Here is a 25,000-nt window from a genome sequence, read left to right as displayed (position 1 = left end):
GGGGCTGGAAGCGAACGTCTGCTCCAAGCAGCAGGAAATTCTGGGAGAAAGAGAGAAAGCGCTGGGCTGCTGCACTGCCCAGCACCCACCACATCCCTGAAGGCAGAATGGATTGGGACATGTGGCTCTGGCAACCCCTGTGCCAGTTTCTCCCCTCAGCAGGCTCTGGAGGCATTTCACAGCCACGCTTCACTACAGCTTTTCAGCATCCTCATTGTAACCCTGCTTTGGGGTTTCCCCAAGGCATCCCATAACAGGGGCTCTCTATGCTCCCCTGGACCTAGTACTGCTGCTTACAGCTGAGCAGGCAGGGGCTGCATCCTACCAGGCATCACAGCATCCATCCAGGCACTGCCAGTCAGGGACAGCAGGGATTTGGGGCTGAGACTGCTATAAAAAGCAGCATTGGAAACTCAGACCCCAGGCTTAAGAACTGGAGAATGATGTGGTGCCATCCCAGACACCCAAAATGCAGCCAAGAAAAGCAGAGAACTGGTTTGGTCTGAGAACTCCCATCGATCACATCATGGCACAGCTGAGGAAACTGGATTTGGAGGCTGTGCTGGTAAGCAGGGATTTGTGGGCAGCAGGATGGGCCCCAGCTGGAGCCAGCTGCTCCCTCTCACTCACCTGGTGGAACCTCACAAGGATATTGGAGAGCTGAATCCTGTCTGGCAGCGGCAGACGGAAACCCTCACCTAAGCGGGCTGGAAAAGACAACACATGTGTCTGCATTGGGATGGCAATGGGAGTCAAGGGAGCACAGAGCACTCAGAGAAGGTGGCCACCTCCTTCCCCCAGCCCCTTCCCCTCCTCCACTGCTCCTGGGGCAGGCAGAGAAAACTCCTGCCAAGCTGCACAGAAGGGCTGCCTGTTGTGCCATGACAGCCCCCTTGGCCACTCCTGCAACCAGCCCCACTCTGCTCTGAGCTGCTGCCGAGGCAGGAGATGCAGGGATTCGGGGAGAGGGTCTGGAAAGCATTAGGATCTGCACAGGGCTCATATTTTCCATTGCGTTTGCTGCTGGGAGCCTGTCAGAGCAGCAAGAGGCTCCCTCTGCTTCACTGCCGCCTCCTGCACGCACTTTGCCCTGCATCAGCCTTGGCAATGAGGATTTAATTAGTGAGCTGGGACCCCTTGGATGGAACAACATGAGTGGGGGGTGCTCCAGCAACCCCGTTCCCCCAGTAGGTTCTCACCATTAAGATGTGGGAGGAGGACACTGGAAGTCAAGTAGTTCATTATGGATTGCAGAAATTCCACCTGGGGAGTGGGGAGAGAGGGAGGAAAAGCTTTAGTCTGCAGGACAGGAGACATGCAGGTACTTGAGGATAATTCTAAAAAGAGACAAGAAACTGGGGTGTGCACACACTTTGCCAGAGACCAACAGCTTTGTCTGTCCCCACTGGCAGTGTAAGAAATGTTTGGGGTGAAAACAGCAATGGATTAGGTTCCACAACCTTTCCCAGCCTTGCAGGCTGAGGCAGGAGGTGGCTGCAGGGTCAGTGGGGGTCCCATGTTGGGAGGCAGCAGGGAATGACTCCCTGTCGTGGCCCCCAGCAGGCTGCCAGCTCCATGCTGGGGGCTCTGGTTGTGGTCAAGGATAGCTTACCTGGAACGGGCCGACAGCTGAATCCTTCAGAGAGAGCCGGATCCTGCACAGAGACAGAAGTGGTGCTGTGGAGGATGTGCCAAGGGAGGGAGAGATTCCACCCAACCATGGCCATGCAGATCCCACTCCCTCCAGCCCCAGCTCATTCCTTCCCTCCCCAGCAAGCCCACATCCCAGGCACCTTCCCATCCCCTCTCTGTCCCTGGGCACCCAAAACAGAAAGACCCCCAGCCACCCCCTGCCCAGTCCGTGGCTGCTCCCCTCTGTACCTGCCCACATCCAGGCTCCCAACTATGCTGCCGGATCTCACGTTGATGACAGCGGACACGTTCCCTGTCTGGGGAGAGAGCACAGAGCTCTGGCACTGCTCACCCCACCTCAGCCCAAAGCAGACACCCAGGGGAACGGCTCTGACCAGCTGAAACACACCACTGCCCATCCAGGGGTGTGTCTGCATCCAGCATTAAACCTGGCATTTGTCAGCTCAGGAATTGTTCACTTGGGGACACCCTCACTGTGCCTGGACAGCACCTGGGAGCTCCCCTGGCAGGATCTGGGCAACAGGACTGGGCACAGCTCAAAATCCCTTCTGCCCCATCACCACAAGCTGTGTCTGAACTCACCAGGCTGAGGAGGAATAGAGGAGCCAGGCTGGAGTTGGGAAGGATGGCATAAGCCTGGATATCCACATTAGGCTGGAATGAGATTCCTCCTTGTCCAATAGTCAGGAATGGAGCAGTGGGAGTGGACAGCCTGAACTTCATTGGCATGTTTGGATAATTCTCTTCCAGCTGTGTGGAAGTAAGGAGAGGATGGGAATGATGGCACAAGCCCCCAGTCCTCATGGCAGAACACCTGGCACAGTGCAAAGCCTGTGTGTGCAAGAGCTGTGGCAGGCAGGGCCAGACTGCTCACCTGGGGAATCAAGGCTGAGAAGATAGAGGTGTCCAAGCTGAATCCTGCCTCCTTTGGAATCTGCAGGGAGACGATTGTCACACTGGGGCAATGTGTTACAGAGGAGCCCATAGCGAGCCCATGGCATCCCCAAATGCTGTGATGTGTGACAGCCCAGCCCCGCCCCACAGCCCCCAGCTCTCTCTCTGGGGCTTCTCCAGGATTGCTGGCTGCTCCCAGAGCTCCTCAGCAAATGGAACCTCTTTCCCTGGCCTGTCCCACTCGTGCCACTCACCATGGCCTCTGTGATTTCAAACACCAGTGCCCCAGCCTCGTGGTAGGCAATGCCGGCTGTGTTGAAGAAGTAGCTGGAGGCTCCAAAGTAAACCATGCGCTCGTGATCCGAGGGGAAGGCCAGTGGCAGCGGCGAGAAGGGGACGGGGGAGCGGTGGGCCAGGGAGTAGAATTCACCCTGGGAAGAGAGAGAGACATGGAGAAGGGCTGCAAATAGCAGTGGGTCTCACCTGCTGACTCAGGCTGGCAAACAGCATTTGCTGCAGGTACCAAAACCTTGGTTCCCACCTGCCTTTGGCAATGCCATTGGCCAAATCAAGTGTCCCAGGGCTGCTTCTCACCTTCAGGTCCAGGTCCAGGGACTTGGGTGTAGCTCTTGGGGGTGCCACCAAGGAATAATCAATCCCAATCTTGTCATCTATCCTGGCAGTGACTGCAAACACAAGGAAGAGAGATGAGTAAGGAGATGGTCAGGAAAGCTGGGAGCAGATGGGCTCCACTGGCATCTGGGCAGTGCCATGACTGGGCTTCCTGGTGCATCAACTCACTACTAACTGCTCCTCTGCTCACTTCTGCTAGGAAGCAAAAAACCCCACTTTTCCCCTGACTTTTTCACAGCCCATCTCCTGGACCTGAGAAGTGGCCAGGGTCCCCCAGCTAAAGTAGCCAAAGCTCCTGACAGTCCATGGGCACAGATTCTGAAGGAATTCTCACAGCCAGACAGGACACACAGTGATTTCTCTCTGCTGAGAAGGTGCTCCCCAGCTCACAGCTTGGGTGCCAGAACACCAGGACATGGGGAGTGGACACAAAGGAAAACATTCCTCATGGCTGGGAAAAGCCAGGAAGAGCTGCTCCTAAACCCACACACAGCACCCCAGTACCTGGCATCGTCCGGACTTGCTTCTGGAGCTCGTTTTGTACAGACTTGGCCACATTGTCACACACCTGTGGGACAGAAAGGCCACAGAGCTGAGCAGGGGCAGCCGGGTCACAGCCACACTCCCAGCTCCATGACAAAGCTTGTTTAATGAGCAAATGAGCACAGTGATGATTGCCTCCATCCATCAGGAAGCACATTAAGTGTCCAAGACACAAGCAGGGTTTATACCTACAAGCATCTGCTTGCAGCAATTTCCCCTCGGCACAGTTCAGCTCTGGGGAGACCCTTGGAAGGGGAATCGCATGTGGCCCATGCAGGAATGAACCGTGCTGAGCAGCCAGGGCGTGGCCAAAAAAGAGCAATAGAGAGGATTAACCTACCCCACAACGGTGTGATCTGGCTCTTGTTACATCCCTACTTCTGAGCCTTCGAGGATATTACCTACAAGTGGAGGCTAAACACCACCAGAAAACCCAGTACCCAGCCTTCCACTGCTCACATACCTTGCTCTCTAAATTCTTTTGCAACTTCCTCTCAATAACGCGATGGAACAGGTTGTAAAGCCACCTGCAGAGAAACACAGACAGAAGCCCTGTCTAGCTCAGATCCATACTGCAGAAGTATGAGTCCCAGGAAAGGGAGACAATAGAGAACATCAAGCCCCTGGGAACATCATTCCCACACCAATTTGGCATCTGGCTTTGCCCCAGGGTTTACATTTGAAAACAGACTCACTGGTAAACCCCACCCACCCCCTTAAATGTGCAGCCAGAGCAGGAGAAATTCAGGCCAGATTTAGGACCAGGCAACATCAGATTTGCCAACAACCTACGCCTCTAAACAACCACATTCCAGTGACAGGTAGGCTAAGACACAGCATTTCCAGACCTTCCACTAAAGTCACATACCCAAGCTTGCCAGAAAAGCGCACCCGGACTTTGGAAATGTGGGCACTGCAGTCCGAGGTGCTGATGGTGGGCCTCCCAGTGGTGTCACTCCCCAGCCTCAGGATGATTTTCATGTTGACATTTTCTACCTTCAGGTTAAAAGATCCATGTCCCTTGCTGCAGGGAGAAGGGGGATAAAAAGAGATGTTTGTCAATGCCAAGGCCTTGTGAAGAGACCTCACCTTTGCTTCAGGATGCATTAGTCTGGATCACTCTCCCCCTTGTATGGTGCATCCAGAGGAGATTGGGAAAGTGTTTAAATTCAGGGGAACCACATTTCAATGGCACACAAACTAGGACAGGTAACCTTTAAATAGAGAGGAGTGAGAGCAAGTAGGGGTGGTGGAAGAGAGACCCAAAGGTCCATGTATAGCTCTCCTTTCACGTGCCTTGTTCCTGCCTCCCACCCTGTTTTATCCATCATATATGGGGGAGCAAAGTGACAGCTGCCCAAAACACAAGGGAGAAGGAGAGGAGAAAAAAACTGTCCAATTCAAGAGTGGGAAACACAGAGTGGGTGCCTGAACAGGGAGAGGAAGAGCTGGCCACTCACATAAAGAGAAACTTCACCCGCCAGTCCCCGTCCAGCTCGGCAAAGGCATTGGAGATGGAGACCTGCAGGCCCACGTTGGAGATCGGGGTAATCCGGGAGTGTGGCAAGCGGAAACTGGGAATGCGCAGCCTAAAAATATACAAATAAAAAGTCATGTTACAGTGGTTCCACTCTCCCAAGCACAAGACGAAGGGAGGGAGGGAGGGAGGGAGGGAGGGAGGAAGGGAGACAGTCAGGGAGGGAAGAAGGGTGAGCAGGATGGAGTCACTGCACTGTCATAATTTCCAGCTGCAGTTCTGCTGCTGCAAAGCTATGCCTGGCAGGGACACACAGAGCAGAGTGGCACCTTTGAGAATGTGGCCCTTGCAGCCACCCAAGGCAGCTCCAAATGCTGCACTGCAGGAGCAGTGAGGCACCCAGGCAACAGGGAGCTGGCATTTCCACAGGGACTGGGCTCCTGCTTCACATAGGAACGTGTGCCCTGGTCCCACAGGCAAGGCCATCTCCACTACCCAGGCTGTGATTGCACACAGTCCACCCATGCCCACACTGCTGTGACCCTGTTTCCATTTTTCGCCCTAGGAAAGGAGAAAAACAGGAACATGCACCAAGGACAGGGCCAACTCCTCAGGGACCTGTGGAGGAGACCGGATGGTCCTCACTGCTCCGATGGCTCCCCACCATCCCTAGTCCTCCTGCCCCTCGCTGGGGTCAGGGGGGCAGTGGGTGGCTCCAGGCCACTGGCGAGGCTCACAAGGCTTACCTGGAGAATGAATAGCGCACCTTCCCCGATTTACCCGGGAAGTCTGGCAGCTTCAGCTGGGCCAGCTCCTTCTCCAGGATCGCGATCCCCTGCTGTTGGGCTACACAGACACAGGGACAGCGTCACTCCACCATTCCACCACTCCATCATTCCAGCCACAGGAGCTGGAGCACAAACTGGGTACGCAGCAGAAGGATCAAAGGAGACATCCTGGTGATGCTGCCTCCCAGGCTGGCTTTAAAGCAAACCTCCAGCACAGAGCCCTGTGGGCACACAGGCAATGCTGCCTGGAGCCCTGCTTGCAGCCCCAGGGCAAGGTGTTGGCTGCAGAAAAGAGAGAGCTGTCCCAGGCCTCACTCTCCAGGCAGTGTGCTGGGGGAGATCTGCATGAGGTCTGAGGCACTGGGATGCTGTGTGTTTCTCAAACAGTTTCAATCCATAACTGTGCTCTGCTGGAGCCGGGGCTCTGCCTGCCTCGATAAAACCAGCACAGGGCCCATCCATCTCTGTCACTGCTCCTCCCTAAACTCCCCAACTCCTCTCTCCTCTGCAGCTCCCTCCTGCAGGGCTCACGGCTTGGATGTGCTGTGGGACCAGCATGCTCCTGCTGTGCCAGCCTCCCACACTGCCTGGCTGCAGCTCCCTGAGACCCCACAGGGCTGGGCCCCTCTGCAGGGGCTCCATCAAGCTGTGGCATGGGGGGCAGGCAGGTGCAGCAGGGGAAGCCCTGGCCGATGGTGCATTTGGCACCCCTGTCCAAGGATTTCCCCACCTTGTCCCTGTGCTCCTCACATGGGCACCCATGGCCAAGGATCCCCCATCCTACCCCAGGACCCTGCACTTCTCACAGGGTACCTGGCTCCACACCTCTGCCACCAGCACATCTGTCAGGAGAGAAATCAGAAGCAGAACCCACCGTAGTCCAAGCCTGCCTGGGTGATCCTCACCACGAAGCCGGGGTTGGTGGCTGTGGTGAGTGCCAGGCACAAGGCCAGTGCCCCACAAGCCACAGCCACGCTCTGCATTCCCATCCTGGTTTCCTGCAATGCTGAGCTATGCTGGGCTCTCCCAGCCCACACCACCTTTATATCCCTGCCAAAAAGGGAACTGCTAGTCACAGTGGTGTGAGGAACCACGGGGGGCGTCCCCAGGATTTCCTGCTTGGCCACCACCCTGCTCTGCTGTGCTGCTGGCACCATGGGCACATGGCCCAGCACAGAGGCACACCTGGTACCTCCCACCCAAGGCAGGGAAGGAGCAGTGGAAACTGGGAGGCAACAGCCTGGTTTCCAGCCCTCTATCACTGCCAGCAATCCCTGCCTGTGGCAGCAGTGGATGCTCAATGGAGCAGAGCTGGGTTTGGCACTGGCAGCTGAGCCTGACAGAACCACATTCCTGCAGCCTGCCCCCAGCAAAAGCTGGGAACAGCCTGGGCTGCCCAGGAGCAGGGTCCCAGCCCTGCTGCTCTCCATCTCTGTCCCTGTCCCATGGCTCTCCTGGCTACTCTGTGAGCTGCTTCTGTCACACCACAGACGTGCCAAAGGCACCAGAGCATCTATGGGGCACAGCTGTAGCTAAAGAAGGCAGGTCACAGCTTCTCACCGCATGTGAGCAGATCCCTGCGACCCCCACACCCAGCAGGGCTGGCAAAGGGGCACCTGCCTGGGCTGGGCAGCTGCACCAGGGCAACTACCTCAGTGCAGGGCCCTGCAACTCCAGATCCTGTCACAGGGTTCCTGCACAGAACAGCCACACACCGGAGGAGACATCCATCACCCCAGGATCACGCTCCAAAGACATCACTTCTGAGGCCTGATATGTCCCAGCTCTTGTAATGATGGCTGGAGACAGGGGCAGGAGCTGGGTGCAGCCGGGCAGGTGTGAGGGGGGAACAGCCCTGTGCCCCCCCAGCCAGGAGAGCCGGGCTGCCTGGTCTCCCTTTGCCGGACAAAATTGAGGGAAGAAGAAATTATTCAGTTACTTTCATTTCCTGTTGGGGTCCAGGCACAGGAAACCTATGGTTGCTGATGCAGGCAGATCTCAAGCTGGATCCAGGGAAGTCCTGGTTGCCAGAAGCAACATCCTTGAGCCAATTAAGGATGTTGTGAAACGCAGCTGTTGCTCAAGCACAGCAATCCCTTGGGGCTGCAGCCTCAGGAGACCCCAAGGGATGAGGCCATGTAGTCCGTGCTAGAGGAAGTCAGCACGTGAAGATCGAGGATAGAGGGACCAAGGCATTCTGTTCCCCTTTGGCTTTTGTCCCACAAGTTTTCAGCAGTTTCACTTGCAGGCTGCCTGGCAGACAACCAGTAAATGCCCACCAGGCTTGTATGAGGTCCTACACCTTCGAAAGGGGCACTGCAGCCACTGTCAGCTATGGGACCTGGGAAACAGGGACATGACAAGGATGGTGCCTGCCGAGAGGGACAAACCACCCAAGGAAGAGCTGTGTCCCACAGGCACCCACCATAACCACCCACAGGCTGTGTCTCTCCATCAGTGCCATCCCAATCCATCGCTGGGAGCCAGGACCCCATGAGCTGAGCTCCTTGTGCCCAGAGCTCCTTTTGCCCAGAAAGAAACATGCAAGAACAGAGGAGAAAGGCAAAAGCCAAATCCCCCCTCACAGCTTCCTTGGCATTGTGACCCTTCCTGTTACCAATCATCAGCTCTTATCTGAATCTGGCTCAGTTTAGAGCAGGAGATCCCAAACCTGCCATGGTGACAGCCCCGTCCCACTGAAGGGCTGGCACAAAACAACATTCAAGGTGTTCAGGAAGAGCATGGAGGAAGCAGAACTCTTCCATAAGGAGAAATGAAATTGTATAAGGAATAGCATAGAGAGGAAGCAAAACCAGGAAGTCTTCCCCCAGGCTTTGAGCAAATTTTGAGGTTGAACTGAAAAACAAGCCTTCAAAGAGCCGAACTCTGACCAAACACTGCTGTGTTTGGCAAGGAGCAGCCAAAACCCACATCTAAAGCTCAACATATGTGCCGGTCCCGGTAGTGCTTCCTGCAAGTGGTGACAGAGGGAATGGAACATGAAATCCGGCCCTGCTGGCCCCAACCCTTTGGACAGGTAAAGGCTTCTCCTGCTGAGCTGCTCTGCCTCTTCTGGGAGTGTGGGGTCTGCTCCACCGGGGAAAGGCTGGCTCCCCCAGGCTGCTGGAGGAGGAATGGGAATGGTCACATGGGAACCAGGAGCCCAGGAGGACAGGGACTTGCAGGAGTCCTGTGCTGCTGCTGTCCTTTGCCCAGGACTGCAGGTCAACACCCCTCTCTCCACTGTCCATAGCCCCCCCTGCTCCCCAGGTCAGGAGTCCCTCTGGCCCCACACGCTCCTCAGCACGTGTGGGCAGTTCCCCATCCTGTCCCAGCTCTTTCCAAATCTCTCTCATGTGCCATGGCTCAAGCCCCCCTGCAGTCACGTGCTGGGGCTACCCAGGGATGACAGGCGCTGCGTTGTGGCTGTGAGCAAGGACACCAGCCATTTTTACCATCTGCAAGGAAATCCGGACACATCTGCATTCACCAGTGCCATTACCAGCCCGGGAATTCCCCAGGCAGCTTGTACCAGTGCCAGAGGCAGGGCTGCTGCTGCTCTCCAGCCTCACACTGGCAGGTGTATGTAGGCTGGGGAAACACCATGGAAAACCCGTGGTCTCAGCAAGGAAAGTGAGAGCAGCCTGTCTGGGTTTGGAGAGAACTTGGAAAGAGAAGTCGTCAGCCCAAAATAAAACCTCGCTTACCAATTTTCAGCCAGGGTAAGTTCATTGTCACCCACAGAACTGGGCTGTGGTCTGGACCTGTGGCAACTGTGGTTGTCCGTAGACCAACAGGGACTTTACCAGAGCTTGGAGAAACCCTGTCATCAAGGTGTGGGGAGCTGCCCACTGCAGCGCATGTGGTGCCAAAGCCTGATGCTGTCCACTGTCACCTGCACATCTCTGACAGCCTCTGACCCAGCAGCAACTAAAAATACAGCTGAGGAACATGTGGGGGCTCCTCCACGATTGTTTTCCCAGCTGCAGGCTCAGCATGACCCAGCCTCATCTGTTCTTGGAGCTGGGAGGGCTCTGGGCCTGCGTGGGGTCACTGCTGACGCCAGCCCTGACCACTTCATCCAACACAGACAGCAGGGACACCCAGAGACCCCAGAGCTCACAGAGTCAGAGCCCCAGGGGGCACAGCCAGCAGCAGATGTGGGCATGGCCCCTGGATGTGGGGATGTGGGCAGGAGCCACCAGGGTCCCACCATCAGCCAACCCCAGAGACCAGCCCTGATGCTGGGCTCAGCAGTCTCACCCTCCTTCCACCCCAACATCCCAGTGACAGCCCAGGGGGCCCTTGGGACCAGCACTGCACTCAGTGTGTCTCCCCCTGCCAAGGGCTGCATTCCCCCAGACAGGCGGGCTCCTCTCGCTGCACGCCAGCTTGTGACACAGTCTGGGAGCCTCATGGGAGACAAAAGGGGACACAGAGAGCCAAAGGGGTTGAATTTGCAGAAAAGTAAAAATAAAAATGCAAGAATGGTGACCTCGAGCAGAGCCTAGGGGGATCTGAATGGTGGCTCTGTGCCGGCAGAGGGGCAGGGCAAGAGGCCACATGCAGCCTGTCCCAGCAGCTGCTGAGGACAAACAGGACATGGAGAACAGGAGCAGCAGAGGAGGGTGAGCTCATGGGGTGAGGGGCCCCAGGGGCACCCGGGTGGCCCCCAGAAGCTCTGCCTTTTGGTGGACTTGCTCCCCAGCACCCTGACTCCCAGCCTTGCTGTCTGAGGCTGGCCAGAGGGCATGGGGAACTGCTCTGGGGTATGTGGGGATGCAAAGCTGGACCTGCTGGTTACCTCTGCGGGTTGGCCCAGCTGAGCACAGATGGCAAAAGACACCTCAAGGTGCAGGTGGGGAGCTGCTGCTCTGGGTGCAGGGTGGTGGGGTCCCTCTGGTCTCAGCTCCACATCTGTCTTTTCCTGCTTACCAGTACCACAGAGGGATCCATCCATTGTGCTGGCCCAGGACACACTCACACTGTCCTCCTCCCTGCCCTCAACGCCCTCTCCTGGCCCTGTTACCCATTAAGAGATGCAAGAGCCACAGCTCTTGGGTCCATTTCAGAGGTGACCATGCAATTAAAAAAGGTCACAGCCTTGAGTTCACCTTCCCCTGCACTCAGAGGAACTATGAAAAACCTGAAGCTGGTAAGTGAACTAGCGCAATTACAGGAGCAGTTGACTGCTGATGGGGATGGGAAGCTGGTCCCAGCTGGCACTGAGGATGCTGGCTTGGAGCCAAGGGCCAGTCCTGCGGTAGGCTCAGCTGGACACCCCAGCCTGGTACCCATGGCCAAGCCTCTGCCCACCCACAGGACCAGCACTCATGATCCATACAGGCAGCAGGAGGCTCTCAGCAGCTCCCAAGGAAATGGGAAGCAAACGCGAAGGCCTCACTGGCGCCGTCCTCCCTCCCACACACCAGCAGCCCAGCTGCACCTCCTCCCGTCTCAGCTTGTTTTCACAGCGTGTCCTTTGGCCGCTCGCTGATCCCTGGACAAATGTTCACTAGCGAGACAGCCCCAGCAGCCTGCAGCCCACGCTGAGGCCGTCCCACCCGCCCTGGTGCTTTCCCAGCCCCAGTGCCGGCCTTGAGCCCATTCCCACGAATGCAACACTGGAAATGATTGCAGCCTGAGCAAGGCGCAGAGAGGCTGAGAGTGCTGGGAGTTGTGCAGGGCTGGCAGAGCTGGTGATGCTGTGCCCACAGTGCATGGGGCTGGGAGAGCTGTGCCCAGCATGCCTGGGGTTGGGAGAGGTGTCTGTGCCCAGGACTGGCAGGGCTGTGTGAAGCAGCATTTTGCCTTAGGAAAGAACAAATCTGTGGCTTTGGCTCTTATGCTGGTTGTTTTTGTACAGTTCTGGTTGCTGAATCCCATGATCCTGCCCTTCAGTACGTCCTTCCCATCCCTGGAACAGTTCGAAGTCCCAAGAGAGGCACTCACTGTCCTGATGCTGCGTTTTTGGGGCAACTCAGGAATGGGAACTGGGAGGCATGGGATCCATCCTGGATATAGATCACTGCCGAGGGATCACACTGACCCTGGGTGGATTGGAAAAGAGGGGCATCCCCGCACAAAACGCCTGTATGAGCACATCTGCACACGTGTACCTACACATATGTACACATATGCACATACAGCTCTGCGTGTTCTCAGTGTGTTCCAGGACCCTTCGCCTGCAGCTGCTCGGAGGGGACGGCAGGGGGCTGGGGAGGACCCCCGGTACAGTCCCCTCCTGCACCCCCTCAGGGTCTCTTTCTCCCTCCACTCCGATCCCATGCCATCCCGCCGGGGGCCGCCCCCCGCCCGCGGGGACACACAGGGGACAGTCCCTGGGGGCCGTGTCTCGGGAGCGTGCGGGGGGCTCCCGCCGGCGGGCACAGGAAAGCGGCCCGCCGCCCCCCCGGCTCTGTCCGGGCCACCCCTGCCAGCCCCCTCCCTCCCCTCCCCCGCCCCGCCCCGCTCCCGCTTTCTTCGCCTTTTCTTTTCTTTCTTTTTTTTTTTTTTTGTTTCTTCCTTTTTTTCCCCAGAAGAGGCGCGGCGGGCGGAGGGGGCCGGGGGGGCCGGGGCTGCCCGCCCCCGCCCGCGGCTCCGGAGGCGCCGGCGCCGGGAAGAGCCGCCGGCGGAACGGGGACCGGCCGGGAGCCCCGGGCCGGGGAGAGCCGGCGAGGAGGAGGAGGAGGGACGGGACGGTCTGTGCCGCGGCCCCCGGCCCCTCTGCCACTTCCTGGGAAACATGGTAATAATCCCTGGGGTAATCCCTCTCCCTGCCGCTGCCCCTCCCCGTGGCTGCCGATCCCGCGGGCACCGGGTGGGCACGGGGTGGGCAGCGGGAGCGACGGCACAGGGAGGCCGGGAGCGAAGCGGGAAGGAGGTGCAAAGGCAGAGGTGGGTGTAGAGGTGGGTGTCAGGGCAGAGGTGGGTGGGAAGGCAGAAACAGATGTGAAGGTGGAAGTTGGGTGTGCAATGTTGGATATCAGTGTGGAGGAGGACGTGGCCGTGGCCGCTTGGGCAGGTGTGTGCGGGGCTGCATACTGCGATGCTTAAACTTCGCTGCAAAGTTAGTGAGGGGGATGGCGTGCAGCGGCCGGGAGCTGCCGTGTGAGCCGTGCCAGCGCAGGGGACGCTCGCAGGGCCATTGGATCGCTGCTCACCGCAGCCGGCACGTGCCGTTGCCCCGGGCTCTGTGCTGAGCGCGGCCCCCGCTCTGGGCCGGGCTGAGCGCTCGCATCGTGCCCTGCCAAAGCTGGTGACAGCCAGAGGAATTGGTATTCAGGACTGGTCCCAGGCTCAAACCTCTCCTTCCTGAGCAGCGGGGAGAAAGGAGCTGGAGCTGAGTCACCTTGTGGCTTCGGGCATGGGTTAAACAACTTTACCACACCAAAACCCCAAAGCCCAGCCTGTCTTGTTGATGTAAACCAGTTAAAAAATATGGGTATTTGGGGAGAAATATCAATCTCTATTTAACAGCGCTTTGGCTTATTAAAATGGAAATAGCTTTGCAAATGTAAATCTCCTTATGCTCCCTAATGCCTTTGTTCCAGCTCCCTCCCAGCGGGTGGAGGGGCTGCTTTTGGATTCCTATGGGCTCCTGGCCGGCCTGGATGTGGCTTCGCCGACGAACTTGGAGCTGCTGCACCATGGTTACCCCAAAAAGCCTCCCCCAGTGATGAAGTGCTTTGTGACACTCCATGAAAACATTTTTAGTCAGTCATTCCAGGCCAAAATATTCTCCAGCACAACTCAGGCTGTGTCTGGTGCCTCTATCAGTCCCTGGCTCTCTACTGACACTGGCTTGTGCTGTCCCTGCCACTGGATGAAGTCCTGGCTAATAAGACAACAGGAGACAGCCTCCAGTTGTGCCAAGGGAGGGTCAGACTGGATACCAGAGAAAAATTTCTTCACTGTATGAGTTGTCAAGCACTGGCATGGGCTGCCCAGGCAATGGGGGAGTCACCACCCGTGGGAGGATTTAAAAGACTGTTGGAGGCAAGGCAGGCAGTTCTGGCTTATCTCTCATGGCAGCATTCAGAGCTGGATGGATCCTCCTGTGCTGTTGTGGCTCCTCACCTCAGTGTTGGGATGGGGAGGAAGTCCAGCTGGGTAGTGCTGGGCATGGAGGTGGTGGGCACCCGGCTGGGTTCAGCACTGGGGACCAGGTGGCTGCACCAGGGCCCCACTGGAGCAATATGGAATGGGGTGATGGGCTTTGCCCTTCATCAGGGATTTTCCAGAGTAAGGTCTCCAGTCCATTCTAGGAACTGTACACAATAAGACAAAGCTTGAGGAGAAAGGTCCAAGGGCAGAAAGCCTGGACAGGAAACACAGTGACAGATCAGGGCCCTGAGAAGGGACTGGCTTGCTTCATCTTCTGCCCAGCTCTCTGGCTTCTCCTGTCAGGTGTAGGGGCAAGAGATTCCTGTACCGAGACATGGAAAAAAAGTCATGAAGAATTAACCAGAGCATGACTGCAAAGTGCTTTAGCTAAAGCGCATTAAAACTAATTAAGCTGAATTAACCGTGGCCCTTTTGTCTCTGTATGGGCTCCTGGACCAGGGATTAGCTGCCTGAAAGTAATGCTCACCTTGAGCTAATCCCACCAGACCTCCTGGGTGCTCTTATGGGAGCAGGACCTGGCTGCTTGGAGGATGCTTCTCTTCCCCACTCGCCGATGGGATCCCCTTGACAGGTGTGCCAGACTCATCCCTGCACTGCCTGGAGCACAGCCCGGGCATCCCAGGAGCTGTGGGATGGCTTCTCTCCATGTACCAGCCGTGCCACACAGCCTCCAGCTCCTGCAGCACTGAGAGAATGAGCTGGGAACTGCTGGTCCACGGGTGGCACAGCCCCAGTGTCCTCACCCTGCTCTGGGGCAGTGCAGGAGGATGCAACGCGGCAGAACACTTCCCAGAAATACAGGAATAATTCTGGTTTTGGCGAATTCAGCAATGAGTCTGGACCAAAACACCCTATCCATCTTCAGATGTTTGTCCTTCCTCCCATCTGCTGCATTCCTGCAGCGAGCTGCGGAACCCGGCACAGCCCCACGATCTGTCTGGTCTGACTCCTCTTAAACCCTCGGCTGCTGCGGCTCCTCCGCCTCTTCATGGCTGGCGGCCGAGCAAGGCGGCTGCGGCCTCGGGGCTTATCCCAGGCTCCTTAACCGCAGCCCGGCGCTGGGAATCGGACCCGCCCCGCCGTGCTTGCTGTGCTCCATCCCGGCTCCTCCCGTTTCCAGCCCAGGAGGGGTTTGGAGCCCCGGAACTCAGCAGCATTGCCAGTGTGGGCATCCCAGGGCCCCGACAGTGGCACAGCGCAGCGTGGGATGGTGGGCAGAGACACCGGGTCAGGCGGAACGGTGTCCCCGCTGCGGGGCCACTCTCCCAGCAGCAACACTTGCCTCTCTCCCGCAGGATGCCGGGTCGCTGGATGCGGCGGTGCAAAGTGCTCTCCAGGCCCTCTACCCGCCCTTCGAAGCCACGGCTCCCACCGTGCTGGGCCAGGTGTTTCGGCTGCTGGAGACCAGCTACCAGGGGGATGGGCTCTGCTGCCTGCTCCAGTTCCTCATCCCCGCCAAGCGGCTCTTCGAGCGCCTGCGGCAGGCGGCCTGTGTAAGCCCCCGTGCCCCACCACGGTGCTCCCATGAGCCGCTCCCAGACACGGGGGTTTGCCCGAAGGAGTCCTGCCCGCATGGGCACGCTGCCCTGTGGGGTCCCTCCCTGCACATCCACTCCTTGTCCCATCCGCTCCCTGCAGAGGGGACCATGGCACACCCAGCTCCCTGGGTTTGTCCAGCATATGTTGTCCCTGTAATAAGGGCAGGGGGACTCTGGGGTCATCTTGTCTTGATCCTAGAGAGGCTTGAGCAGGGGTTTTCCCTCTGTAAGCACATGGGTAGACTCCACATTGTGGGAATAGCCATGGCTCAGGGTGGGCTTGTAGGGCTGTGCTGCAGGGCCTTGGCTCAGGGACGTGTGTTGGGTCACCAAGCTCTTTCATCCTCATCATGGGAAGCACGGGGCTGGGCAGCAAGAGCATGTGGGGGTGGCTGGGAGGCACAGAGCTGGCAGGGCTCCCTCATGCGCTGTGTTCTTCCTCCTTCCCAGGCTCCCTACTTTAACCGCATCTTTCTCCATGAAGGCTGGCCCTTATGTCTGCACGAGAAGGTGGTTGTGCACCTCGCACCGCTCAACCCCCTCCTGCTGCGCCCCGGGGACTTCTACCTGCAAGCAGAGCCCTGTGAGGAGCACACAGCACGTGTCACCATCAAGCACCTCTCCCTGGACCTGCGCTCCGTGGAGGAGACACCTGTCCCCGAGGCCACCCACGCTCTGCTCTTCACCAATGCGTGGCTGGAGGAGGTGAACAGCAGCTGGGCTGGAGCTCCCCTGCACACCTGCCTGGTGGCCACCGAGAACGGCGTCACCCCACTGCCATGGAGCCGGATTGCCACACCTGAGTTCACCGACAAGCCCAGGGCTGGAGGTGACAGTGTGCCCGCTGATGCCTGGCATGAACCTGCTCCTGAGACTGCACCTGGCACACTTGTGCTCCATGGCACAGTGAATGTCCCCACGCCCTACAGCAACGTTGTGGGCACCATCCCAGGCTGCAAGGCCACCTCTCGGAAGTCAAGCCAGGGACGATACCCTGGTCTGATCAAGGTGGAGCAGGCAGGTCTGCGGAAGAAGCCAGCCACGCTGGCTGTGCCCAGTCTCAGTGAAATCATCAGCCAGAACCTGGAGGGGGAGTATGTGGACCTGCTGGAGCAATCCCAGGAGGACTTGGATGTCCTGACCAGATCCCTGTTGCCCACCTGCCTTCCAGGGAGAATAAGGGCTGAGGCTGATGAGATGCTCCCCTGGGCGAATGGGGGATCAGGAGCAGATTCTTGGCCCTGTGGGGGAGCACTGAGCTCAGAGGAGAGTCCCTGCAGCCCGTGCCTGGGGAGGCAGATAAGCCAAGAGCCAGGGTCACATGGGCCAAAGTGCCGCCAACGTGACTCCTACATGGCCGCGCTGCAGAACCCGGTGAGCTTCGGCTCTGGGCTGATGGCAGCCATCCTGGAGGAGCCCGACAGCCCTGGCTCCGAGCTGCCCCCTGCCACCCCCCGAGAGACCCCCGCACAGCACAGGAAGGGGGCTGGCAGCCCCATGCTCCTCACCCGCCAGTCCCGCCGAGCGGCTCCTGCGGTGCCAGGGCGAGGGGGGTTGGTGCAGCGGGGCAGCCCCCGGGTCCCCCCAGGTTCCAGCCACAAGTTCTCCTTCCTGAAGGGCACACGGCTTGGGGCAGCCCCCGAGGATGAAAGAGTCAGCAGCCAGCATGAGGGGGCCTGGAAGAAGATGTCGGCCATCTACTCACCCAGGATGGGCAGAGCCAGGGCAGCAGGGAAAGGTATCATCCTGTGGGGCTGGAGCACCTGACCAGGCCCTGCTGGGGCTTTGCTATTCCTCTGCTTCGTTGAGTGGCACCAGCTTCCCTCTCCTCTATCCCTGTGCACAGGTACGAATGCAGCCACTGCTGCTCCTGTGGAGGAACGGTCTCTGGAAAGTTCCAACTGCAAGAATGGTCCCTCTATGCCCAGCACTGGCACTGCTGGTCGGGAGCCTCCAGCCTGGCAGGACCTGCACGCTGGGCTGCTGCGCTCAGGCATCATCTGCCTGCCAGGTACTGCTGGCACCATGAGCCTGGGGAATGGGAGGGAGAGGCCTCTGGATGGAAACACAGGCTGCTGGAGAGAGTGTTTTGGAGGAAGGTTTCAGGGCTTTGCTGGAGGCCAGAAATACTCCAAGCGGAAAATTTTTTTCAGCTGGGCAAAAACATTAAAAACATAAATGCGGGCAGCCTGTGCAGAGCAGCTGCCCTGGTCCCAGCCGCCCCAAGCCCTCCCACACCATTCCTCTCCAGTGAAGCTGTTCAGCTTTAGCTGCCAAACACTAAACATTTGGCTCCTTCTTTTTCCCAAGAACCAAAAAGCAGTAACAAAACCCATCTTCTTCTCAGAAAAAACGTCTCCAGCAGCTCTGGAATTCCAGACATTCATGCCAAGAGCACCCCTGGGCTAGCTCTTCCCCTCCAAAAGGGCCAGAGGGGCTGCACCATGGCAGGCCAAGCTGAGGCAGCACTGATGGTTACCCCAGCCCATTGTGGGGTGCTCAGGTCTGGCAGGTAGCTGCCAGAGGAGCCACTCATCCTTTCTCCACAGGGAGCTCGGACAGGCTGGGCAGGGCCCTCCTTCTGGTGACCACCAGTGGCAGTGCCTGGCGGGCTGCGTGGTGCTCAGCTGCCGAGCTGGCAAGGCTCATCCTCTGCCTTGGCTCCCTCCCCAGGTAAGAGCCAGCAGGACCTGCCAGGGACCCCCAGCTGCTGCCTGGCTCAGGGCTCCCAGGCTAAGTTGGGATGGATACCCAGCATCCCAAACACTCTGGTTTGGGCACATCCCCAGGGTGCCTGGACCATGCTCCTGCCAGAGGCACATGCTCTGAGCCCTTGGCAGGCACATCCCACAGGGATGAGGCCACTGCCTGTAGGTTCCTGCCTGATTGGGGGTGCAGAATGTGGGAGTGGGGCTTTGAGAGGGCCCTGCCCCAGGGAAGGGCCCCCACTCCTGCTGTGTTTCCCCTCGCTAGGCAAGAAGTGAAGAATGGTGAGAGGCGAGAAGCGAAGGATGCTGGGCTGACGGTTGTGGTGGATGCCAGGAAGCAGCCGCCCGTTCCCGTCCTGTTCTCAGCCCTCCGCTCTGTCCAGGTATGCCAGGCTCTGTGTGCCTGTGCCATAGACACGTCAGGGGTGTCCCTGTCTGGGAGGGAGTGCTGCCACCCTTTGGGGGTCCCTCAGAGCCTCCCCTGTGCCCACTCTCCATGTGATCCCCAAAGGTCCCTCCCAAGCCCTGCCATCCCCCAGCAGGCGTCACCAAGAGCCCTCCAGCATCCTGATATGTGAATTCACCAGGAAATGGGCTCCAAAGTGACAATCCACTGTCGTGGCAGAGTCCTTGTGCCAGTGCCCAGGTAGTACCACAGGAGTGCCCTGTGCTGTCCAGGGGCTATGGGGTCCCCCCTGCCACAGCCTTTGTATGCCCAATAAAACCCACATTGGCCTTGATGCTCCTCACATGGAGAAGTGTCACTGGTGTCAGAGAAGGGGTTCACTCATGAGGCTCTCCCCATGGTCCTTTGCCAGTGAGGCAGGGTGGCTGGGACAAGGTCATGGCCTGAGGGAGATGTTTCCATCTCCCACACCAGTGAGAGTGGGAGCCTTTTCCTTTGCAATGAGCTCACCAGCCTCAGCTGACCCAGGAAAGTCCCGCACTGCCGTGGGTGACCTGAGGGCTTTGTGTGGGGTTTGCCCTGGTGGTTCTCCCCTGCCTCCCACAGAGTGTGTCTCCAGGCTGCATTCACAGCATGCTGCTCCTGGCCGAGAAGGAGCTGGTCTCCCCCGTGAGAAGCTGTCTGGGGTGCAGGTGAGCTTGTCCCTGTCCCCTGAGCTGGTGCTGGGTTATTCCTGCTCCAGGCAGCCTTACAAGCCCTGTGCCCTGCAGGTGGAGACCTTGACATCGCTGAAGGCTCTGGGCCGCCACGTCGACAGCTCTCAGCTGCCCCCAGAGCTGGACGGTGCCTTCCCCTACTGCCACGGCGAGTGGGTTCAATTCTTCCAGGTGTCTGTTACCACGCCATGAGCCATTGCCTCACCTCCCCCGTGCCCTCTGTCCCCACTGCGTCTTATGTGTCCCACACACATCCCTGGAAAAGCAACAGGAAGGGCTGGGAGAGGGGAATGAATAGGAGAGCTCTGAGCATAGGACGGACGGTAAAGCTCCTTCCTATGTGCTCCTGCCTGCAGCTGCCCATCCACCTCCTCACTCCCTTCCTCTCAGCTTTAACCCAGTGCCTCACAGTATTTCCTGCTCTGTTCTGGTGCTTCTCCTCTTCCTCCTCCTCCTCCTCCTCCTCATGGGCAGGCAGCCCCCACTGACCCACGGTGTGTGTGCCCCACAGAAGCTGCAGCCCTTCACAGCCAGCCTGAGGCGGGCATCAGAGCTGCTGCAGCGCTGCATCCAGGAGCTGCGGAACACCAACGCACTGGCTGGGACACAGGTAACAGAGTGGCAGCACCACAGGTTGGGGACATTCCCAATGTGCCCATCTGCAGTGCAGCCACTTCAACTTTTCCCTCCAGTTCCCCAAAACTTGGCATAACCATTCCCAGACTGGCTGCTCCTAGCCATGGGGCTGTTCCCTGTGCCCTCTGCTCCTACCTGGGGAGCAGCCCCTGTGCTGGCTGAGACCCCAGGTGAGGCTCCAGGTGAGACACTTGTCTGACCCTCCCTTCCTCCACAGGATGCAGCTGCAGGCATCAGGAGGCACCAGGAGCTGATGCAGAAGGTGCTGAGTGACGCTCAGCTGGCGCGGGTGCAGCGCGAGGGGGGGTTCCTGCTGGCCCGGCTGCGCAGGGAGGCCGCCCGCCTCTGCGCCTCCGACCACATCAGGTAGGACAGGGCAGTTCTGCTGGTCAGGGGGTGCCAATGCTAGGGACCCCCACTCCTGCTGGCTGACAGAGTCACCTCCCCATGGACAGCCCAGTCCCTGTGAGCCCAAGCTATTGCCATGGTCAGTCCTGCTCTGGAAGTATGGACCACGTGTCTGGGACAGCCCATTGCAGGAGTGCCCTCATCCTCACTGGTGCAAGATCCCTGAGAGGGTCTCCTGCCCCAGGCCAGGCCAGGCCAGATCTGTCGTGCTCTGCAATGCCGGCAGCAGCGCCTTGGGCTGGGCGAGGGAAAAGCCACTAGATGGGGCCACGTCCCGGCCATGCCGCGCCCAGCCAGCTGTGCTGTGCTGTGCTGTGCTCCTCTGGCCATGCCGTGATCCTCGGGTGATGTGCACTTGTCTGGCCGTGCCACACTCATCCAGTGATGTCACAGTCTGGCCGTGCATAGCTCCTCTGGCCATGCTGTAGTCATCCAGTAATGTCACCCCCACCTGGACGCGCCATACTCACCCAGTGATGCTGTAATCGGGCCATGCTGTTACTCCTCCAGCCGTGCTGTAACTGGGCCATTCCATACTCACCCGGTGATGTCGCTGTCGGCCGGGAATGCTGCACCCATCTGGTGATACCGCACTGCTCCAGCCACACCACACTGCTCCATAGTCATGTATTGAGGCAGCACTGATCCACAGCTCCCTCCTGCTCCCTTCTCCCCCTGTACTGATAGACGGGGCTTTCCCATCCCACGGTCCCTGCTATCCATTTGCTCCATGGCTTGGGAAGATGTCCAGGTGCTTGCAAGGCTGGGGTCAGGAGCTGGGCAAGACACCTGCTCCCCTCCACTTTGTGCTCACCTGGCAGCACCTGGCAGCACCTGGCACTGATGGCCCCTCTCCTCCCAACCCCCAGGACAGGTATGGAGTTGGCTGAGGGGCTGTATAGTCAGCTGGAGGAAGAACTTCACAGCCTCGTGTCCCAGTCCAACAGCTGCCTGGCACGCCTGCAGTTCCTCCGCAAGGTCCGGGAGCTCGAGACTCAGTTTAGCAAGGTGAGCTGGGTTGTCTCTGGGGTGCCACAAGTTGAAGTTTCCCCTCTGTCTTGTTCCATGGTTGAGTGTTTTGCTCATGTTTCCTTTAATTTTGATGATGATAGAAGCCTGGAGAATGGCAGGATTGCCTGAGGTTTGATTTTCATTACGGGCGACTGTGTGTGACTGAGCCTGGGCTGGGATGCCAGGCTGGGGCAGGGAGGGGAGGTGCTGTGGACACGCTGCTGGTGCCCTGGCTGGTCCCTCCTGATCTCTGTTCTGCTCTCTCACAGCTGGGGTCCTGGCTGGATGGGGAGGCAGCAGCTCGGCTGCAGGAGATGGGCACCGAGGATTGGAGTCCCGACAGCTGCCAGGGCTCCGCCGAGCACTTCAAGGAGTTCCTCACCCAGGCCACAGTATGTCTAGAAGGGCTTTACTGTAACAGACATCCCCTGGGTTTGGAAAGAGGCTTCTGGGCAGAACTGAGTGTCCCCGATCTGTTGAGTCACACTGCAGTTGCACACTCAACAGTTGGGGACTGTTGAGTCCCCAGCATTGTGGGGACTCTGGGCAGTCCTGCTCCTGTGAGGGGCAGAGCAGAGATTTGGAGAATTCCATCGCTTTGTTAGTTCTCACTTGCCCAGAAGTGTTTCCCATCCAGCTGTAATGGTGATGGATGGGCTAATGGCAATGCCAAGTGCTACCTGCAGTGCACGTACCCCAGGTCAGCACCATTCCCAAGTGTGGAGCTGTTCCTTCCTCCTGTCCCTGCAGGCTCGGTACCAGCATGGCCTCACCCTGTGCCAGGAGGCAGCTGAGGTCCGAGGCAGGACATTCCCTGAGGCAGATGCCCTCCAAGTGTCTGCAGCCCTTTTTCAGACAAAGCTGATGAGCTTCTCCCAGCAGCTGGAGCGGCGGCAGGCAGAACAGGAGCTGCTGCAGGAGCTTGTCCGGTTCTCCAACAAGGTGGGTGCAGGGGATCTCCCCCTGCAGGATGTGGTGCTGCTGGTGGCCACGAAAGCAGCCACTGTTACCTCTTTTGCAGGTGGCAGGGCTGAAGCTGGACTGCCGGCAGTGCTCGGCCCGGGCGCAGCGCGGGGAGGGCCAGGCACTGCGGTGCCTGCAGAGATCCTTCCAGAAGCTCTCGGTGGAGTTCGCCCTGGAGAAGCTGAAGGAGATGAAGGCTCAGGTGCGCAGGATGCAGAGCAGCCAAGGGTTGGCAGCCTGGACAGAGGCACAGCACAAGTACCAGGAGACCCGGCAGATCCTGGAGGAGATGCTGGCAGAACTGCAGGAGGCCTGGGGAGCACAAGCTGACGGGCAGGGAGACTCCTCCAGCCCCCCAGCCCAGGGTCTGCAGCTCCTCACGTGGAAGTCCCGGTGTGCAGAGCAGCCCCCAGCCCCGAGCCGGCAGCGTTGGGGGGCAGGGGGTTGGCAGAGCAGCCAGAGGCCAGCACTGAGGGGCCAGGACAGCCCCAGGGGCCGGGACAGTCCCAGCCCAGCACCACTCCTGGCTCCACGCTGGGTGTGGAGCAGAGCTCTCTGCAGCCCCACTGCCAGCTGGGGCCTCAGGATGCCCACACCTCTCACCACCACATCTCTGCTGATACCCCCCATCCCAAACCCAAGAGCAAAGCCAGCCTGGGAGTGACAGGACACCTCAGCCAGGAGCGCAGCCAGCCCCGTCGGAGGCGTCCCGTCACCCTGCCTCCCTGGACACGCTTCCCAGGAGCTGACCCACCGTGTCCTACTGCTGTGCCCCCTGGGACTGCCCCAGATCCCAGCACAGCTGGTGCACCAGCGGGGCCACAGGCAGAGGCTGCCCAGTACTTCCAGATTTCCAGCCAGAGCAGTTTCTCCTCTGAAGACTCAGATTCACAGAACTCTATGGAAGAAGCCCCAGCAGCAAGCCTGGCTTTGCCCGGGGATCTCCAGAGTCCCAGACCACCCTGCCCATCTGAAAAGGCCCACCAGATCATTTACCTGGAGAATCACCACACTGAAAGTTCAGCTAAAGCAAATGCCAAGTAACCAGTTCCTCCAGTTGGGGCTGTTTCTGTCCAGCTGCATAAATTTTGATCACAGACTGGATGAGACTTCCCATGCTCAGAGGTGGGATGCTGGAACTTCTTACCCCAACCTCAGTCCCAGAATCTTTGGTTCCCTGTTCTTAGTGTCTACCTGCCATGGATCAGCAGTAATTCCACCACCAGCTCACAGGGTTCATTCACAATCTACCAGATGTGTAGCAATCCTCCCATAAAGTGCCTTTATCCCTACCAATGCCAGCCTTGTCTCAGGCAGTGGGGAGGGTTCCCACATTAGAAACTGTGCCTGGAGCATCCTAGGGGAGTGCAGACCTGTGAGATGTTCCTGTCACTCACTGTGCTTCCTGCTCCACTGGATGATTTTACCATCCCTGTGCTGCTGCAGCCCTGGCTGAGCCCCAGCAGTGGGCCCTGGGTTTGTGTGCGCTCATTAACACAGGACTAACTCCATTAACATTAATAAACCTGAAGATAAACACCTGGATAGTCCTCATGGAGGAGAGTGAGAAGCTGTGTCCCACTGAGAGCCAGCTGCTGGGGTTCCAGGTTCCGCCTGTTCCCACCACCCCAGCACAGTGCCCACAGGCACCTGGTGCCACCAAGAATGCCCCCTGTGCCCCCTACATGGGCTGTGCCCACAGCCTGGCTCTCCTACTTGCTGCCAGCACCTTGGCCCTGCTCAAAGGACCCTTTTGTAAGGGTTAAGTGCCTCAGTCTCCTGTTCTCCCTCCCAGTACATGAGCACAGTGGTGTCATCCTGCCCAGCCTCCCCTCTCTGTTTTGGGAACGCGCTGTCCTGAAGCCTTTGGGACCCGTTTGGTCTGGGTGCGACCCTGCCGATCCCAGCCGAAAGCAGCTCGAGGTCCCCAGAGACCCCGTCCCCGCAGGCACATCCCTGCTCTGCCTGTTGGGGCAGCCGGGAGGGGGTGATGGCAGGCGGGACCCCGACTGGCAGGGCCAGGCCCCGGCCGGCCGCCCCCCTGGGCAGCCACAGCATGAGCTAATCAAGAGACATCAGAGGAGAAGCGATCTCTGCCTTGGAGGCCGTTCCAGAAAAACACACTGCTCCTCCTGGCAGCCAGCACGGTCACGGCTCGCACCCTGCGGGATGCTGCGCCTCGGCAAAGGGCACTCGCCCATCCCAGTCTGGCCGAGCATCACTCATACCCCCCTCAGCCTTGTTTTTGCCAGATCCCGAGGCCAAGCCCCGCTGAGCTCCTCACGGCCCCAGCTGCCCCCCGCGGGCGCCACGCTCCTCCTGTCTGGGTCATTGCTGGAGCATTAACGGGACGACCCCGGCCCTGCCCTGTCTCAGGACCTCTGCCTGTCACCACTCCTGGTCCTACACAATTGTCTGCTCTTTGCTTCTCCCTACAATTTTTTTAGACTCCATCTTCCCCAGCTCAACACAGATTTCCCTGCTGACGATTCTGTCCCT

The 25,000-nt window shown here is 58.7% G+C and overlaps 2 protein-coding genes across 2 annotated transcripts; one reads left to right on the top strand and one right to left on the bottom strand.

The window, feature by feature from the left end:
- Positions 1-4: 4 nt before the first annotated feature.
- On the bottom strand, positions 5-6,988 carry BPI (bactericidal permeability increasing protein; the record flags this gene model as incomplete). The annotated part of the gene is made up of 15 exons (XM_030970352.1): positions 6,863-6,988; positions 5,947-6,046; positions 5,184-5,312; positions 4,592-4,747; positions 4,187-4,250; positions 3,685-3,748; positions 3,142-3,233; positions 2,802-2,978; positions 2,528-2,587; positions 2,236-2,403; positions 1,882-1,949; positions 1,613-1,655; positions 1,200-1,263; positions 631-707; positions 5-40 (listed from the first exon to the last, which is right to left on the bottom strand). Coding segments are annotated over exons 1-15 (1,413 nt in total), but the record flags the coding sequence as incomplete, so codon positions are not given.
- Positions 6,989-12,602: 5,614 nt separating this feature from the next.
- LOC115916641 (uncharacterized protein KIAA1755-like) lies at positions 12,603-24,781 on the top strand. The gene is given in 16 exon segments (XM_030970353.1): positions 12,603-12,736; positions 15,411-15,608; positions 16,104-17,391; positions 17,500-17,664; positions 18,203-18,326; positions 18,627-18,744; positions 19,374-19,431; positions 19,434-19,459; positions 19,538-19,654; positions 19,995-20,093; positions 20,337-20,485; positions 21,397-21,535; positions 21,808-21,930; positions 22,289-22,480; positions 22,560-22,851; positions 22,920-24,781. Coding segments are annotated over 16 exon segments (3,717 nt in total). The 5' UTR covers positions 12,603-12,733; the 3' UTR covers positions 23,546-24,781.
- The last annotated feature ends 219 nt before the right edge of the window (positions 24,782-25,000 follow it).

This window comes from Camarhynchus parvulus, unplaced genomic scaffold, assembly GCF_901933205.1.
Source record: "Camarhynchus parvulus unplaced genomic scaffold, STF_HiC, whole genome shotgun sequence".
NCBI classification, from domain to species: domain Eukaryota; kingdom Metazoa; phylum Chordata; class Aves; order Passeriformes; family Thraupidae; genus Camarhynchus; species Camarhynchus parvulus.
This window is presented reverse-complemented; position numbering and strand designations above follow the sequence as displayed.